Here is a 17,009-nt window from a genome sequence, read left to right on the forward strand (position 1 = left end):
TGACCCAGGGCTAGCCCGGCCCCTCACCAGTCACACCTCAAGTCCAGCCACAAACCTAGCTGGGACCTCTCCATTTTAGCCAAGAATACCACAAACATAGTCCAATAAGCGCAGGTACAAATTCATAAGCATAGGGCTGAAAAGAGTGCCAGTGCTCATGGTGAAAAGCCAATGAGGGAGGAGATGGAGTGAAGCTAGCCCACAGCAGACAGGGGCGACGTGGGGAGACACACCGACTTCTAGGCCTACGCGACCACTGAGAGGACAACGTACACGCCTTGGGAGGCCGACGACCCAGACCCGAACCCACCCAGGACCGGGGCTACCCCGACCCGCCAGGGTACCTTCCTCGCGCCCGCCCAGCCTGAGCGCCCCGGGACGCCCGTGGGCGGGGCCTGAGCATCGCCCCGCCCCGCCGCCCGCCACTCGGGTCACCTGACCTGCCCGCGGCTCACGTGATCCGTCCCCAGCGCCGCCATTTTGGAGCTCCGGATGAGGAGGGGAAAAGCGGGGGAAAAGAGGGAAAAGAGCCGGGAGAGAGGTGGGCGAGGACGAGGGCGAGGGCACGGCCGGGCTCCTGGCTGGCCAAAGGAGGCTCGCGGAAGCAGCAGCCGCCGCCCGACCGCAGGTACCGCGCCCCGGGGCCGCCCCTCCGCCCGCAGGCAGCGCCGCCGCCGGCCATGTGCGTCCTCCCCTCAGGCCTCTACCGGCGCCCGCTTCCTCTTCAGCGGGCCGACACCTCCCGGTGCTCGCCACATGCCCCAAGTTCCGCGTCCTCTTCCAGCGCTCTGCGCCGCCCACAGCAAAGCCTGCGGAGACCCCGGGCTTGCCCTGCCGCGGGGGGTGGGGGGGGGGACCTGCCGCTCTCCGCATACTGTCACCGGCCTGGTCTGCAGGTGGGCCTGCGAGGCGTTGGTTGCTTCCTTCCCCTCTGCGGATGTGAAACTGCTTAGGCCAGTCGGGATAAAGCTCACGACGGTGTCCTCACCGCATCTCCTGATTACTTTTTTCACGCCCCATCTCCCCAGCCCTTTAGCCAATTCTTGGTGTAGAAAAAGCCAGTACAGGAAAGCCTAGCCTTCTGCCCCTATTGCGTACCTTTTCGGTGAACTGGTGTCCCCAGAGATCACTGAGATCAGTGGGAAAAGCTCCCACCTTTTAAGACCTGCGGGCATCCGGAGTGAATGGTTTGGGTGGAAGGCCTGGATGATTAATTAGGCGGAGGCCATCATCCCAACCCGTAGGCGATCTTTTTAGTTACTGCGGTGGGTTGTAATTTACTATCAGTCTGCATCTCTTTTATCAGGCAGTTACTGGATTTATCACCTCCTTGAGCTTGTACTTTCTTCAGTACTCTGCTTTGACTGAGCGTATGGGTTGCGTTATTGATTAAAAGAGAAAGCCTGGCCTTTCATTTCTTTACCTCACTAACTCGTTTAAAATTAACTTCAGGGGAGGACCAAAGACGTGCTTTCTGCCCTGGCAACGAACTATTTACTTAAACATAATCGATAAGGTAGCTGCGTTCTAGGAGAAACGAATAGGCATTATTTGATTTTTGAGATTCAGCCTAGCTAGTATAAGAAACCGTAGCAAAGAAATGTAAGACCAGGGCAGGAAACTACATTAGAAGATAGGTCAATTTGTGTCTTCTCTTTTCATGCCCACTGTGCTTGCAGAACTGTTTGAAGTTTGCAGAATCATCCTTTAGATTGTATTTTTGGTTAAGATTAAAATAGTAATATACAATTTATTGTTCCTTATTCATTAGAAAGTGGTATCAGTAAAACCAATAGTATTTTGAGTCAATTAGTTAAATTCTGAGCTAAAACAAAATACACAATTATTGGGAGAAGTTTCCAGAGCATTTTTTTTCTAACTTGTGCAAAATCATAGTCTACTTGTTAGAGAAATTATGTAAATTTGCATCACATGATTGGGTTGCATGAACATTCCTCTGAATTTCTTTTTGACATAGAATATTGGGAAATTTTTTACTGCCAAAAGAAATCATTACTTTGTTTCACCAAAAAAGAGAAATGTTTGATACTATATACTTTCATTCTTGGCCACAGCTGAATTCTGAAGATTGATCCAAGGGACTGTGTTAATTTCAGGAATTGATTTGAAAGACATTGGCTCTGCCACTTAACAGCCATGTAACCTTGGGTAAGTCGCTTAAACCACACTGAGTGTTTCCTTATTTGTAAAATTGTGTAACACCCACCTGGCCTGTTCCAAAGCGTTATGAAGATCAAACACGCTAACATGTTTGATACAACCTAGCTGTAAGGGGCTATTCTTTTCAGTATTGATTTCTTTATACATAGTTGTTCTCGCTGAGATGTAAGAGGGAAATTGGTGTATTAAGAATCAGATAGGCCTGGATTCCAGTTCTTAAGCCAGTTATTGCTTTACATCTGTGAGCCTCAGATTCCTTACCTGCAAAAAAGAAGCTACTATTACCAGAAATAACATGAATAATACACTAAGTCTATATAGGCACTGCCCCCCTGGATGGTGAGCACTTCAAGGGCAAGGATTTCTTCTTACTTATTTTTGTAGTCTCCAGCACTGTGCTTGGCACATTATAGGTGCCCAGTAAATGTTAAATCTTAATATTGGTTAATGTTAGTTAGACCTTATGTCTTCACCATGGCTGCCAAATTAGAATATTCTCTCAGGCTAGATGCCAGCTAAGAAATTTTAGATTATGAAATTCATGTACTTGTGATATTTATACTGTTTTTTCTTAGTGGCAATTAATCAAATTAAGCTAAGGAGATTTTGATTCAAATAAATTATAGCTGACAGTAATATAAATCTCTAAATAATGTGTAAGCAATCTCAAGGTAATTTTTTATAGACAGTTTACAATTCAGGGACATGAAAGCTCATCCGGTACCAGTCTCTTGTTTTACATCTGAGGAACCTGAATAAAACCCCCAGAAACAGTGACTTGCCTAAGGTCACACAACTAACTGAGGGTATTCCAGATGAGAAACTTCTGCCATTTGGCTGGAGCAAAATGTTTTGTATTTTAGAATTGGGATAATCTAGAAGAATGGGAAATTGGCCATTCTTCACAGCATCTTCGTCTAGTTGGAAAAGAACAAGCTCTTCATTTGAAAGAAAAGTTTCTTTATAAATAGCAAACTGCCTTTGCACACACAGAAAATGACAGCCTTTCTCCAGTCCCCCTCAGGCCCACAGGAATTGTTCAGCTCGATTTTACTTATGCTAACCCTACTCTAGAACTGAAAGGAACTAATTCGGTGTACAAAGAAACCCAGTAGTAAATTATAAGAAAAGAAAGACAACTGAAATAATTTGGTGCTTTTCTTGGGAAGGACATTCATTATAAGCTTTTGCCTGTGGAGTACAGGTCTCCCCCACTTTTCAGTTTGCTTTCTGCCACTTTGCTTTTATGAAAGACCTACAATAGTACCTACTTTCTCTAATTGAAAGAAAGTACTGAAAGAAACCGGAAGATTTCACTTATACAAAAAAAGACAAAAAGCGAAAGTAGTTTTCAATCTTTGTTTTGCAGTGAGCCATTAATAGAGGCAGCACATACCCCAAGCGGCAAGAGTGGCCCCGCCACGCTCCTTCCCTGCCCAGGAACTGCACTCAGCATCAAAGCGCCACAGCTTCGAACTGTGTCTGTGAGCATCTGTGCTTTATCTTGATTTATTTTGTGCATTCATTAGCAAGATGTGTCCTGAGGTATCAGAAAAGCCTAAGAGGGGTTATTTTTTGGTTTGGGGAACACGCAAAACGTCTTCCATATAAATTAATGGTAATTCCGTCTTCACTTTACATCATTTCAGCTTCTAAAAGATTTCATAGGAAGGTTCTACTTTCAGATAGCCAGGGAAACCTCTGCTGTTGTCTAGATTTGAGCCTGGGTGGGAAGGATTGTTGAACTTTTCTGGTTGGGGATGCAACTTACATTTATTTATTTGTAACAATTTGATATATTTTGTCCAATGTTGTTATGTCTAAAGATTCCAAACAAGAAGCTCCCTACTTTGGTGATGCCTCTAGTCTTTCCTCTTTCTGTAAACGTTTCCCGTTCAGCCATATTGATCTTTTCTCTAACCACTAGATAGCAGGTTTATTCTCATTTATGAAAATACAATAATGTTATGGCTGTTTTCCTTGTCGGTCTTACCCTTGTGTTAACAGAATTCCAAAAGAGCAACTGAAGCACTCTAATTAGGATAATTCAAGGAGGATGTATTTACAAAGTTACTCTTAATAAAGATGTAGGACCTGTATCGGCAAACCACAGGGACAATGCAGTTACTTGAAGCTAGCAACATCAGGAGAAGGAAGAGGTACCACAACCAGGAGAGTCTTGTAGAGCCCCCTGCCTAGAGAGAATGGCCTTCCATTGAGGAACGTGGCCAATCCCGGGTGACCTGGAGGGAGGGGATCAAGGACATGAATATCCTGATCTCACTCCGCTACCTCCCTCTGATCACCTGTCATGGCTCCCCATTGGCAACCAGAAGAGGGCACGGGAGTCTAATGATGTAATACCTCCTGGGGCAGAGAGCAGAGTGGAGAAAAGGAGACAGTGATCTCAGAGGGGCAGACGGTTGACATCTGGCATAGTCATCTTTTGGAATACAGTGTACCTCTTACCTCTTCAAAAAGTCTTTTCTTACCTTCCTAGACCAAAATTAGCTCTTCAGTTCTTATTAGGATTTGGTCGTTGACTGTTGGCCTTCTGACTATTTTACCGTGTGTACTGTTTCATTATTTAAAAGCTGTTAATTCTTTTTAACTTCTAAGTATGTTTGTCCTATCCAGTCAACTCAGTTTTAAACCATGAGTACTGTGATTTTTTTTTCCATACTGTATTTTGCTTAAAGCCTTGTGCGTAGCAATTTTTAGTATAACTTGTTATTATGAAAAGTTTTAAACATGTACACAGTAGAAGGAATAGTATAAGGAATTCCTAGGTACTCATCACTCAACTTCAATTACAAAATTTGCCATTCCTGCTTTATCCCCCCTTCCCTCCCCCACCTCCTTGACCATAGTCAGTTTTTAAAGTTGCATTTACATTGATCTCTTGAAGGCCATGGATAGTATGCAGATGTTCATAATCCATGTTGTTATCGTTACTGAGTCACTGGGATTGTATTTGTACTCCTTATTTTCATCTCTCTTTTTTTTTCCCCAAATTTTACTTCAGTTGACATGGAAACCCATATATATGTACACATGGGTGGCCTAAGTGAAATTTTTGTGAAAATTTAAAAGGTTGGCCTTAAGGTCAGCTTAACTCCCTCCCTGTGTATACTCCATTATGAGCTGTTTATCTAACCTTTCTAACAGAGACTTTTAATGAGACTTAACTTGTATATTGATTCTACCATGTGGACTCACTGGTTTTTCAGGTGTTTCTTAATGTATTTTATGTTGTCATATCTGTTTTATAGCTGCCATTTCTGTACTTATCCCCAAATGTATACAGCCTCTAAAATGAGGTACTTACATAAATGTTCAGGGAAAATTGGAGCATCTGCTGCAAATTTCCATTAGCTCTTAATGCCTGAGCAAACACAGCTTTTTAAAATCTGAATGTTTTGTCAGTTTCTTTTGTATTAGTCTTTTTCTTCAAATAAGATGAACTCCTCCTCTTCATTTCACTTTCTTTTTAAGGTTACACACTGAAATATCCACAGGGAGCAATTTGCACGGCTCTCTTTCCTATTCTATCATTAAGTAGAAGAGGGATAACATGAATCAACTTCGTAACCCTGTGGGTATGCAGTCTGTTGAGCAAATATTCACTTGTTAACCTGCAGACTATCAATCAGCCTACATGGATGTCACATTTCATGGAGAAGGAGACCTTAGATCTGAGACCACCAGATCTTGTGCAAGAAATTAAATATCCAAGGATTCCTGTTATTAACAATTACTTAACCAATTTGCATTTGACAATTGTTCTGAAAGAAATAAAGCCTTAAGTGAGTGACCTTAAAGGGAAATCAGTAGTCACAGAAAGAGCCACAGTGCCCTTTGGCCTAAAAATGTGAAACTCTCAGGCAGTAAAGTGACTTAGGAAGTCACAAAGGATTTTCCTAAAGAAACAAATTGTTCCCGTACTGGTCCCTTCTTTAGTGACTTAAAATTGAGTGTAGAGGTTTAAAAATACTGCTCTTCCTACTTGACAAAGATGGAAAGGAACTCCATAGTCTTTTGAGAGGTAATGCCCTCAGGTTGTTTAAGGGAGAGAGTGGCTAAAGGGCCAGTGGTCTGTGGGCGCTGGGGTAACAATCACTGTTGTAATGGCTATAGAATGCATTCCTTGCCATGAGTGCAGTTGGACATGGAAAAGAAAAGAAAGCTGATCACACTGGACAGAATATGGGGGAAGGAGGGAAGAAGTAGTACTAAAGAAACCGAGAATAAAATGTTTGCATTTTTGCCTGATGTGGACCTAGATATAGAAAGTTTGTGTGCCAGAAAGAGCAGAAAATCAGAGAGGAAAAGCCATCACTGTTGCCAAGAGTAGATATGGGAGGACTGGCACTGCAGCTGGTCAGAGTGCTGGTAGGGTCTAGCAGGAGTTAGGTTTGATCTTGGCAGGGGCTGAAGGGCCCTTCCATGTTGATTCAGCCACCTGGGAGGAGAGAAGCCATTATTCACCTCCTAAAATAAGAATTCAGAGCCTGCAACTGAAGTTTAAGAATAGTATGGTCTTTGGTCTATAGCTGGTGCCACTAAAAATTTTGCTGGCATTTATTGAATGTTGTGAGTAAGACTCCAGAATGCACCTAAAATGTGGAAAAACAAAACTTGTTGCTGGAAAAAAGCCTAAACTGAAAAATGTGATCCAAGTCAACAAATTAATCTCATTTTGAGCCAAAGGAAATGTTTGAAATGAAAGTACTGCCAGGAAATAGAGGATTCAAGATTTAGGCGGAAAGATATTGTGAGTATTTTTTGTTTTGTAACTTCCTTGGCTGTAATGCATTGCTAGAACTTACAGAGAACCCCTTTTAAGGACTTTGAATATTTAGACCTGAAACACAACTAGGATATCAGTTGTTTTCCTTTTCTGATGCCCCTTTCCCTTTCAGGGGGGGAAAAAAAAATACATGTGTATGAATAGTAGTTGACCACTAATATGGCCTCTAGGAAAAAACCACAGCATAGTTTGTGGTTTATCTTCAGGAAGAAATAGCGAAGGAAGTAAAAGAAGGAACTAGATCATTGCTTTTATGTAGTTTCGTTTGCATAGTACTTCTCAAAATTCACTCTGCCCTTTACAAGAGGTTCACGACTATGTTTTCATAATTCCAAAGATTTGGGGAGAAAAAAAATTTATTATTTTAATAATAAAACTATAATTATATTTGGTATAAGAAGTTGTCTCCCAAGAGTTGTGTCAACCATGTATTGGCTTTACAGAGTGGTATTTTGTAGTAACTTGAGGTGGTTCCACATGCCCCTGGGAATGCCTGTGTTCCTTCAGTCAAAGAATAGGAGTCCTGTTTTTTGGCATTGGGCAAAAGAGAGGGCATATTGATTGGGCCCAGTTAGATGTCTAGGGGAAAGAAAGTGAAGAAAAAGGAGATGCAAATTGTTAAAGTCATTTCCAAAGAAAGAAGTGGATGGAAAGATCATCATCAGTCTTGATATAGGGGATGGCACTCCAAAGAGAAGTGAACAATTTAAGTCTCTGTTGGGGATAGCCAGGTGTACGGATAATGGAGCTCCCAGGTTAGAGAATACAGAGATTGGCTTAAACTCTTAAGATTAGCTTCAATTTCCTGTAATTACATACCTGGGATACCTATAACCTGGTTATTTCTTTCTGTTGTGTATTATCCTTTCTAGATATGGAAGAAAGCAGCAGTGTTGCCATGTTGGTGCCAGATATCGGAGAACAGGAAGCTATATTGACTGCTGAAACGGTCATCAGTTCATCATTGGAAATTGATGAGCAAAGAAAAGTTAAAACAGATCCATTGATCCATGTAATTCAGAAGTTAAGCAAGATAGTAGAACATGAAAAGTCCCAAAAATGTCTTTTAATTGGGAAAAAACGCTCACGTTCAAGTGCTGCAGCGCACTCTTTTGAAGCCCAGGAACTTTGTGAGATTCCAGCTAAAGTAACCCAGTCACCTGCTGCCGAGATTAGAAGGGCAGAGATGTCACAGATACATTTTACCCCTGGCTCTCTTGCCCAGAATGATGGGAAGGCTATGTCTTACCAGTGTAGCCTCTGCAAGTTTCTGTCATCATCGTTCTCTGTGTTGAAAGATCATATCAAGCAGCATGGTCAGCAGAATGAAGTGATATTAATGTGCTCAGAGTGCCATATTACATCTAAAAGCCAAGAGGAACTTGAAGCTCATGTGGTAAATGACCACGAAAGCGATGCCAACAGTCGCACTCAATCCAAAGCCCAACATTGTGTAAGCCCCTCCAACTCTTTGTCTCAGAGACCCACAGAAAGAAATAATGAAACCACTTCTGATACGGCCGTGAGTGCTGACCACCCGCAAACTCCTGCTGCCCAGAATGCGCCCGTGACGGAGATGGGTAGGCGGAAATGGTACGCGTATGAGCAGTACGGCATGTACCGGTGCTTGTTCTGCAGTTACACCTGTGGCCAGCAGAGAATGTTGAAAACACACGCTTGGAAGCATGCCGGGGAGGTTGACTGCTCCTACCCAATCTTTGAAAACGAAAACGAGCCCCTAGGCTTGCTGGACTCCTCAGTGGCTGCTGAACCTGGTGGGCTAGATGCAGTAGTCATTGCTATTGGAGACAATGAACTGAGTATCCACAATGGGCCTTCGGTACAAGTGCAGATTTGCAGCTCAGAAACATTATCCTCTTCATCTCCTTTAGAACAGAGTGCAGAAGGCGGAGTTCATCTAGGTCCGTCAGTTACTCTTGACCCTAATGAGGAAGAAATGCTAGAGGTGATTTCTGATGTGGAGGAGAATCTGATTGCTGATAGTCTGCTTTCATCTGCACAGAAGATCATTAGTAGCAGCCCGAATAAAAAAGGTCACGTTAATGTGATCGTGGAGCGTCTGCCAAGTGCTGAAGAAACTCTCTCACAGAAACATTTCCTCATGAATGCTGAAATCGAAGAGGGAAAAAACCTGAGCCCAACAGAATCCCAGATGGGGTGTGAGGGAAGAGATGAAGTTTATCATGCTGATAAATGTACTGTGGATATCGGGGGGCTGATCATAGGCTGGAGCAGCCCGGAGAAGAAAGACAGTGAGTTAATGAACAAAGGACTGGCCGCTGATGAGAATGCCCCACCAGGCCGAAGAAGAACAAATTCTGAGTCTCTCAGACTACACTCATTAGCCGCAGAGGCCCTCGTGACGATGCCCATAAGAGCTGCAGAACTGACAAGGGCCAACCTCGGGCACTACGGGAACATAAACCTTTTAGGTCCAGACACCGGACAAAGGCAAGTAGATAGTACATTGGCAGCATATTCTAAAATGATGTCACCACTTAAAAACTCTGCAGATGGATTAACTACTTTTAACCAAAGCAACTCTACGTTGGTAGCACTCCCAGAGGGTAGGCAGGACTTGTCAGAGGGGCAAGTTAAGACAGGCATCAGCATGTCCTTACTGACTGTCATTGAAAAGCTGAGGGAAAGGACAGACCAAAATGCTTCGGATGATGACATTTTGAAAGAGTTGCAGGACAATGCCCAGTGCCAACCCAACAGTGACACGAGCTTGTCAGGAAGCAGTGTGGTGGAATACATCCCCAATGCCGATCGGCCCTACCGTTGCCGCCTTTGTCATTATGCCAGTGGAAACAAGGGCTACATCAAGCAGCACTTGAGAGTCCATCGGCAGAGGCAGCCATATCAGTGTCCCATCTGTGAGCACATAGCTGACAACAGCAAAGATTTGGAGAACCACATGATCAACCACTGTAAAACAAGAATATACCAGTGCAAGCGGTGTGAAGAGTCTTTTCATTATAAGGTAAACATCGGCTCATGAACTCACTCAGAGGACCTGAGAATCTTTAGAGCCAGGAGGGAACCCGGTAGAGCGAGCCCAACCACCTCATTTTATAGATGAGGAAACTGAGACCCAGAAAAGTTGGATAATTTGCCCAGGGGATCCCAACTGAATCAGTATTAAAATTGGGACTGAAATCTGAGTCATCAGAATTTCTGGTGTAGGATTGTTTTCCCTGCCTACCGCCTCCTCAACAGTTTTGTGTTTACTGCTTTAGTTTTAGCATGGATATCTTTTTTAAAAAGTGTTGATTTTAAATTGCAAGGTAATTACAAGGGAGTGTACAGTGGAGGGACGTACACACATTTGATTTACACAAATGTAATCCTACATCATCAGTGCAAAAAAATAGCTTTTTTTCATCTTCCACAGCCCCAAAATACAGGTCATTCACTTCAGCGACACAACCAGCCAATAGCAATCTGTGTCATTGCAGGAGGAAAAATAACCCGTGTTGGACTTAATGAAAGACAGCAAAGTGAAAATAGAGACCCGTGTTGGTTCATGGGCAGTTTAAGGGACTTTCAAGGATTATTTTGACTGATTTTCATCTTACATGCTACCTTAAAACCAAGAACCAGCATGAGATACTGTTTTGGTAAAGGAAACTGGATTCGTTGAATCATTAGTTTTGAACTTTTCTACTCCAGTGTGCCAGTTGACTGTTTGGGGGAGGGGGGGAGGAGTGTCCTAAGAGGGTAACTAGGATGTAGACTTTTTCTCTCAGATTTCCCAGAGTTGGGGGCTAGCTGGTAGTAAAAAGGTAATCAAGAATAAAAAAGCCTTGGAGTCTGAGATTCACTGCCTCCCTGGATTGCCCTCATGAAATTCTAAAGTGGCCTCAGGCTACTAGACGAGCAGTGCGTCCAAACAGACAGCAAAACCAAACAGTTCCAGAAGTTTCTTTGGCTCCTGCATTCTTGATTGGTGGGAGTGGAGAAAGAAGATACCGTGGAGGAACGGTTCCAGTTAGGTCTCTCTTACACATTTAGTTGATACTGAAAGGCAAAAATTAGCAGGAGTCCAGCAGTTACTGTTTGGATTTATTTTTTGAAAGTATTGGGTTATTCTGAGTTTCCTGCTCTTCCCTCCGCTGGCAGGCCGGTATGTAAGTAAGTATGCACATGCCATTCCTAAGCAGGGGATAGCAAGGGATTCCTCTCAGAGAATGCGAAAAGGACTACCTTTTTGATGAGATTGTGATTTCCCTGGTGTATTTCTTCTCATAAACTGTCAAATAAGTCAGGTAATCTTTTAGCACAATTGATTTTAAAATATTGGTAATGTGTTCTAGGTACTAGGCCGTGAAAGCAATTAACTGCTTCTACAGTCTCTTAGTAACAGTGTAAGTATATTTATTGAAGGTTACATGTGAATATTTCTCAATTTTTTAGAGTCAACTGAGGAACCATGAGAGAGAGCAGCATAGTCTTCCAGATACCGTGTCAGTAGCAGCTTCTAATGAATCGAGAATTGCCGGTGATACAGCTGATGGAAAATGTGTTCAAGAAGGTATCGTGCATTTGTTTTGTACAGGCTGCATGACCAGCATATGAAGTTTTCTTAAAAAGCCCTTAGTTGGCATGTGGGTTAATTTCAGGACTAAAGCTGCATATATTCTCTCTTTTCACACTGTGGAGTGAATCTTACCTCTGTTCCTGAGGATATCCTGAGGTACTGAATGCTATACTGTATTAGTAAATACTCAGCTTCAACAGTGGGTAGACTGTAGGTTGAAATTTTATGCTATCCTGTAAGAGCCAAGTCCAGCATAAACCCTTGGGTGACATACGAGCAAGCCGGGGAAGCCACAGCATGGAAAGCAAGCCCTCCCCTCTCTTAGTACCAGTTGACCCACTGAGAACAGAGCAGCTTTTGCAGATGACAGGCCCCCACCTCAAACTTCAAGTGAGGCTTCCTGCTGTGATCTTATTCTTATCCAAGTATGACTACCAGATTTCATCTGCATTATTTTAAAAAAACACAAAAAAACAAGATCTTTTTATGTACTAGTTAGGTACCAGTCGCCCAAGTTTCTGCTAATAGGAATATTAGAATCAAAAGATTTAATTAGAGTTCCATGAAAAGGCGGATGCCACATCCGGAGAATTAGGGATAAAGCGTAATAAACTGTGCTTCCTTGCATCAGCTCTCTTAAATTGATATACTTTAAGTGTCTCAAGTGCGGTACATAGTGTTTGTGGGAAATAAAACATATTGGGGTGACTTTCCTTTTTAGATTTCCTAAGAAATAAAGTTAGAAACAACTGCAGAGTAAAATGTTTTACCATAATGTTTCATTAAATTATACCCCAGAAAGCATAACTGATTCAAGAATGTTTCTGAAAGAACTGGTTTTGACACCACTGTAGCACCAAAATTCCCTTGTCAAACAGATGTCATCCCTGTAAAACTATCCAAAACAAAAGGAGTTTATGACATAGCATCTGTTTCTGCAATAGATGGCTGAGCTAAAACAGTTTTGTTTCCTTTTAACAAAATAGCCCTAAATGCCTCCTTTTATTTTAATTCATTATGTTTCCATATCCCCTTTTAAAGGAGACATTAAAACATTTGATGTCATTGGGCCATAAATCCCTAATGAAGGAATAAAGTAAATACTACTCAGTGGCACCACCTGCGGTTAATGCTAGTGGTGGAATATGTCTTTTCTAGCACCATCTTCAAAAGCAGTAATTAATAAAACTGTCCAAATGGGTTAACAAATTAGAACTCACAATTTTAATAAAAAAGATTAAAATGTCAGCTCAAAATTAAAGTAACCGGTTTGAGCTTTACGGCGACAGCATCTGTCCATCATGTTCCATTTTACAGCACCCTTTCTTTGTACATTCTGCTCTGTTTCTTGGGGTTAAATGTATGGATTTTAAATTGCTTTTGCCATGTATGTTTTTCCCTCACTTTGCTCCTTTTGCTTTTCTCTGTCATAGTAGTGTAACACTTCAGATGACTGATAACCTCCTGCATACTTACGCTGATACTTTATTCACTATTAGATCTTTGGAAATCTGGTCGTCGGGCCAAGAAACAAGTGTTTAGTTCACAAATGAGGTCAAAGAAATTCATGTTTTACTAAAACTTCTTTAGCCATTTAATAAAGTTAATGAACAAGTTGGGGGATGTGTGCCTCAGTGGTCTCCAGCCTCTGATGGCACAGATAACTTGGGACCTGTTTTTGACTCTGAGACCCAGTGTAATGGTGTTTCAGACATTCGTTCTGCCAAAAGGCATGGAGTGCCCATCCTGAGCTAGCTGCCAGGAGTCCAGTGAAGGCATCGGTGCCTGTAAGGACCGCAGCTGGGGAGGAAGACAGAATTGTACTGACAGGGATGTCAGGCGATGGCACGGGTGCTCTATTAGAGCCATGGGCAAAGCACTTTCATATGGTGCTCCTTCATGAAATTTAATTAAATCGTTCTTTATTGCAAACATACAATTCGTGAAGCCCTGGAAATTCAGCATAAACAAAACACACAGATCTCTGCCCTCAGGGGAGTCTACAGCTAGGGACAGGTCAGAGATCTGACACAAACATGCAGGTAACATGCAGACTGCGGTGAAGGAAGAATAGAGAGTTCTCGCTAAGTAAACCATGCTGAAAGGTTCTAGAATTTCCACTTTGTAGATCAGAAAACTGAGTCCTCACAAGATAAATTGCTTTGCCCATGATCACCCTGGTACTAGGTGGAAGAGCAAGGACAAAGCCCAGAGTTTTGAACTTTAAATCTAATATTCTTTCCGTTGGAAACGGTTGCTTGAAGTAGCACGGGCTCTCATTCTGTGCTATATTAAGTTTTTCCATCTGTCATTTTTATTAGTTGTCATTGATCTGTAATATTTCTCACACAAAACCATTATCCAGTATTTCACACTTTCAGAGTTTTTTAAAAAACTGAATTTGGAACAATGCCCTTATAATCAAGTCCAAGTTTTTAACCTACCAATTAAGAGTAATACTTACATTATAATTGTGATTAGCGTATATATTAATGTTGTAGACTTCCACCAGGAAATTAGGACATTTTTTTCTGCCTGGCAAAAGTAGTTACAGGCAAAAGAAAATTTCAATTTTAGAAAGCTTAAATTTAACTTAAGGATTTTCTTTGTTAAAATTTCAGCCTGGGTTTCTTCTGTGCCACCAATTTTACGATTCTGCACTGTGTGCTAGTGTTCTACCTAAGCTTCCTTCCTGCTCTCCCTTACTCTCCAGCTTGCCATGCTTGCTTTGTTTCTGAATATAAAGCCGTCAGGCTGTGAATGGCCTGCGGACTTTGTGCTTACAGAAGAGTAAAGAGAGTGTTCAGGAACAGTTTTACATGATCAAGGCATCCAGCTTGTATTTAATCAGGCTTACCCTGATTAAAATTACCCAGCCCTGTTGCCGCAGAGTGAGGGTGGTAACATGGCCTCTTTTCCAGTGGATCCACGTATTCTGGATTTCAGAGAGTCGCGTATTCACATTCGTGCTCATACTTGTCCTTGTCACCTGCCAGTTTGCTAGTTGTGATTATACAACCTTATTTAGCACTGAATAATTTGCAGTGGTTTTTCCTTCCATTGTTGCACCGACAGCTGACTTTCAGTTATAAACAAAGGAAACCCACAGGATAAAAAAGCTTTAGTCTTTTCATCTGGAGTTTGTTATGTAGTCTTTGTAGGCCATACTGTGTGATATTGTGTTAGAGTATTAAATCCCAGCTTGTTGGCAAATCAGTGTTTCCTTAAGACAGTGTATCCAGTGTCTGTAGATCAACACCTTTCAGATTAACAGTGGATCCCTGGTTAATTCAGCTGCTACACAGTCAGCAGGGCAGCTGGCTTCAAGTTTATTATATTTTAGCATTTTGTACAAGGTTATGCAGAAACTAACCCAATGTATCTATGTTTACGGGTCAGATGATGTTCAGTTTATAGCTGCTGATAGTCCAGTTGCAGGAGAACCCGGAAAGCCATGTTCAAACTTGTTAACTTCATTAAATGAGAAAGCCTTGATTGAAATGTTAATACTATGTGTTAAAAATATTCATTTACAGTGGAAATTAATATCATTTGTATCTAATCAGTGTATGTCGCTAAAGCTCTCCAATCCCTTGTCTAGGGACTAAGTCTTCAGTCCAGAAACAGTATAGATGTGATGTGTGCGATTATACAAGTACAACATACGTTGGTGTCAGAAACCACAGACGAATCCATAACTCTGACAAGCCATACAGGTAAGTGTGATGATCCTAGAGTTTTAATGCTTGTATTAGAACATTTTACAGTAAAGAAAAAAATAGAAATAATGAAAGATTCATAGCACTTGTTTAAACACAAGTTAGGTGCAAAGAAACTCGCTACAGGTTTCATGAGTGTTGTTTAGTTTGTTCAGGAATACGAACTTTAAGCTTGAGTCTTAGGACAACTATATTTCATCTAGTTGAAATATAGGAAGATATCTACATCTGTCAGTTTGATGTTCTCGGTTTCATGTGGGTATAAATTAGAGTAATCTTCAGCGCTTAGAGTACATTCAGTAATTTGGTGGTTTAACTACTCCATATTCCAACAAAAGATGCTTAAAAACTTAAAAGCAATAAAATTCCCCATGAAAGACTCTCCTTTTGAAAATTAAGCTATCATTTAATTTAATTTCATTACTTGATTTTTCACAGAAGCCAAGTCTAATACTTATTTTCAGGAAATAAAGACGTTCTCAGGTGATCAAGATAGAAATCATTATTTCTTAGTACACTTCAGCTCTTGAGAATAAGCTGCATGTTCATGTAGTAAAAGTACAAACATTTTTGCAGAAGTTTGTCCAGCTGTCACAGAGCAATCTGTTCCACTTGCAGCCGTGACGGAATATCAGGTTCCGGCTCAAAGCTGAGCCCGTCACCATGACTAATTGCACTAGGCCATGGACATGAACTTTTTTAATGGCTTATCAAAACCTGTTTCGCTTTTTAACTTACCTCCCCAGTCTTTATATGGGTATGACACAAGTGAGTGTGGGAAACTTTCCCTTGTATTAGTAGCTAAGTGAAAACCTGACAGACTATGCCTGAAAATGCTATTATTTGATGCTGTAGTGTAGTCTGTATATGTATGGTTTTAAATTTATAACATTTGTTTAGTTTGGAAACTTATTTATAATCACTCTTATTTATTTATAATCACTCTTCAGGCAGTATATTCATTTGCAAAGTCTCATAGCTCTATGGAAGGTGTTTGGCCTTGCCTGGGTGTGTTTGTTTTTATTTCAGACATTTTTAAAACTAGGATCCCTAAGAAAGATTTTTTCCCCAGAATACAGTGAAGGCCATTAACCATTATTAATAATAACTCCATGCCAGAAATTACAGCTGAGGAGTGATAGGTGGTACTTAGCATGTATCATTTATGATTTACACTAGGAAGTATTTAGAAGAACATGATGGAAACAGGGAACACTAGTTCATCTGATAAGAGGAGAAAGTTTTGCCTTTATATTTTGGGTATCTTTATTTTTAAATGCAATGACATACCGGGCCAAATTCATGTGATCCAGGCAAGAATAAAATAACATTTTTGGGGTCTAGAATTAGACTCTTCATTCAGAGTCATTGAGAAGTATTTATTGAGCAAATACTATGTTCCAGGAGCTGTGTTAGGCTCTTAGAGTTTACCATGATAAAAAGGATATTATGCCTCTTTCATGAAGTTTATGATAAACAATAAATAGGTGAACTCTCAAGTATACAATTATGATAAGTTTATGAAAGATTCTGGGTTTGTGAAGGAGAGTTTCACATCTAACCTGAATGGATTAGTCTTATAGCTTAAAGATGAATTTTGATAGTTTTTGGTGTCCTAGAGTTTATGTTTTCTTATGTTCTTAAAATATTCACAGATTTCTAGGATTGGTTGTGGTTGTCCTAGGGTTTTCCTACCAGTGGGCAACGCACAATGAGAACCCTCTTCCTCTTACAG

At 41.3% G+C, this 17,009-nt stretch overlaps 1 protein-coding gene across 3 annotated transcripts in view; it reads left to right on the forward strand.

Annotated features, from left to right (window-relative positions):
• Nucleotides 1–473: 473 nt before the first annotated feature.
• Nucleotides 474–17,009, forward strand: part of ZNF507 (zinc finger protein 507) — a 39,007-nt gene continuing 22,471 nt past the window's right edge. Inside the window, exons 1-6 of one of the 3 annotated variants that reach the window (XM_027619300.2) lie at nt 490–628; nt 2,076–2,169; nt 3,551–3,665; nt 7,864–9,998; nt 11,432–11,549; nt 15,157–15,271. In XM_027619300.2, coding sequence (XP_027475101.1) covers nt 7,866–9,998; nt 11,432–11,549; nt 15,157–15,271 — 2,366 coding nt within the window. In that variant the 5' untranslated portion in view covers nt 490–628; nt 2,076–2,169; nt 3,551–3,665; nt 7,864–7,865. Of the gene's footprint in view, nt 629–2,075; nt 2,170–3,550; nt 3,666–7,863; nt 9,999–11,431; nt 11,550–15,156; nt 15,272–17,009 lie in introns of all 3 variants that reach the window. The other 2 variants (XM_027619301.2, XM_027619299.2) reach the window with 2 other exon arrangements.

Source organism: Zalophus californianus, chromosome 17 (assembly GCF_009762305.2).
Source record: "Zalophus californianus isolate mZalCal1 chromosome 17, mZalCal1.pri.v2, whole genome shotgun sequence".
NCBI lineage: Eukaryota > Metazoa > Chordata > Mammalia > Carnivora > Otariidae > Zalophus > Zalophus californianus.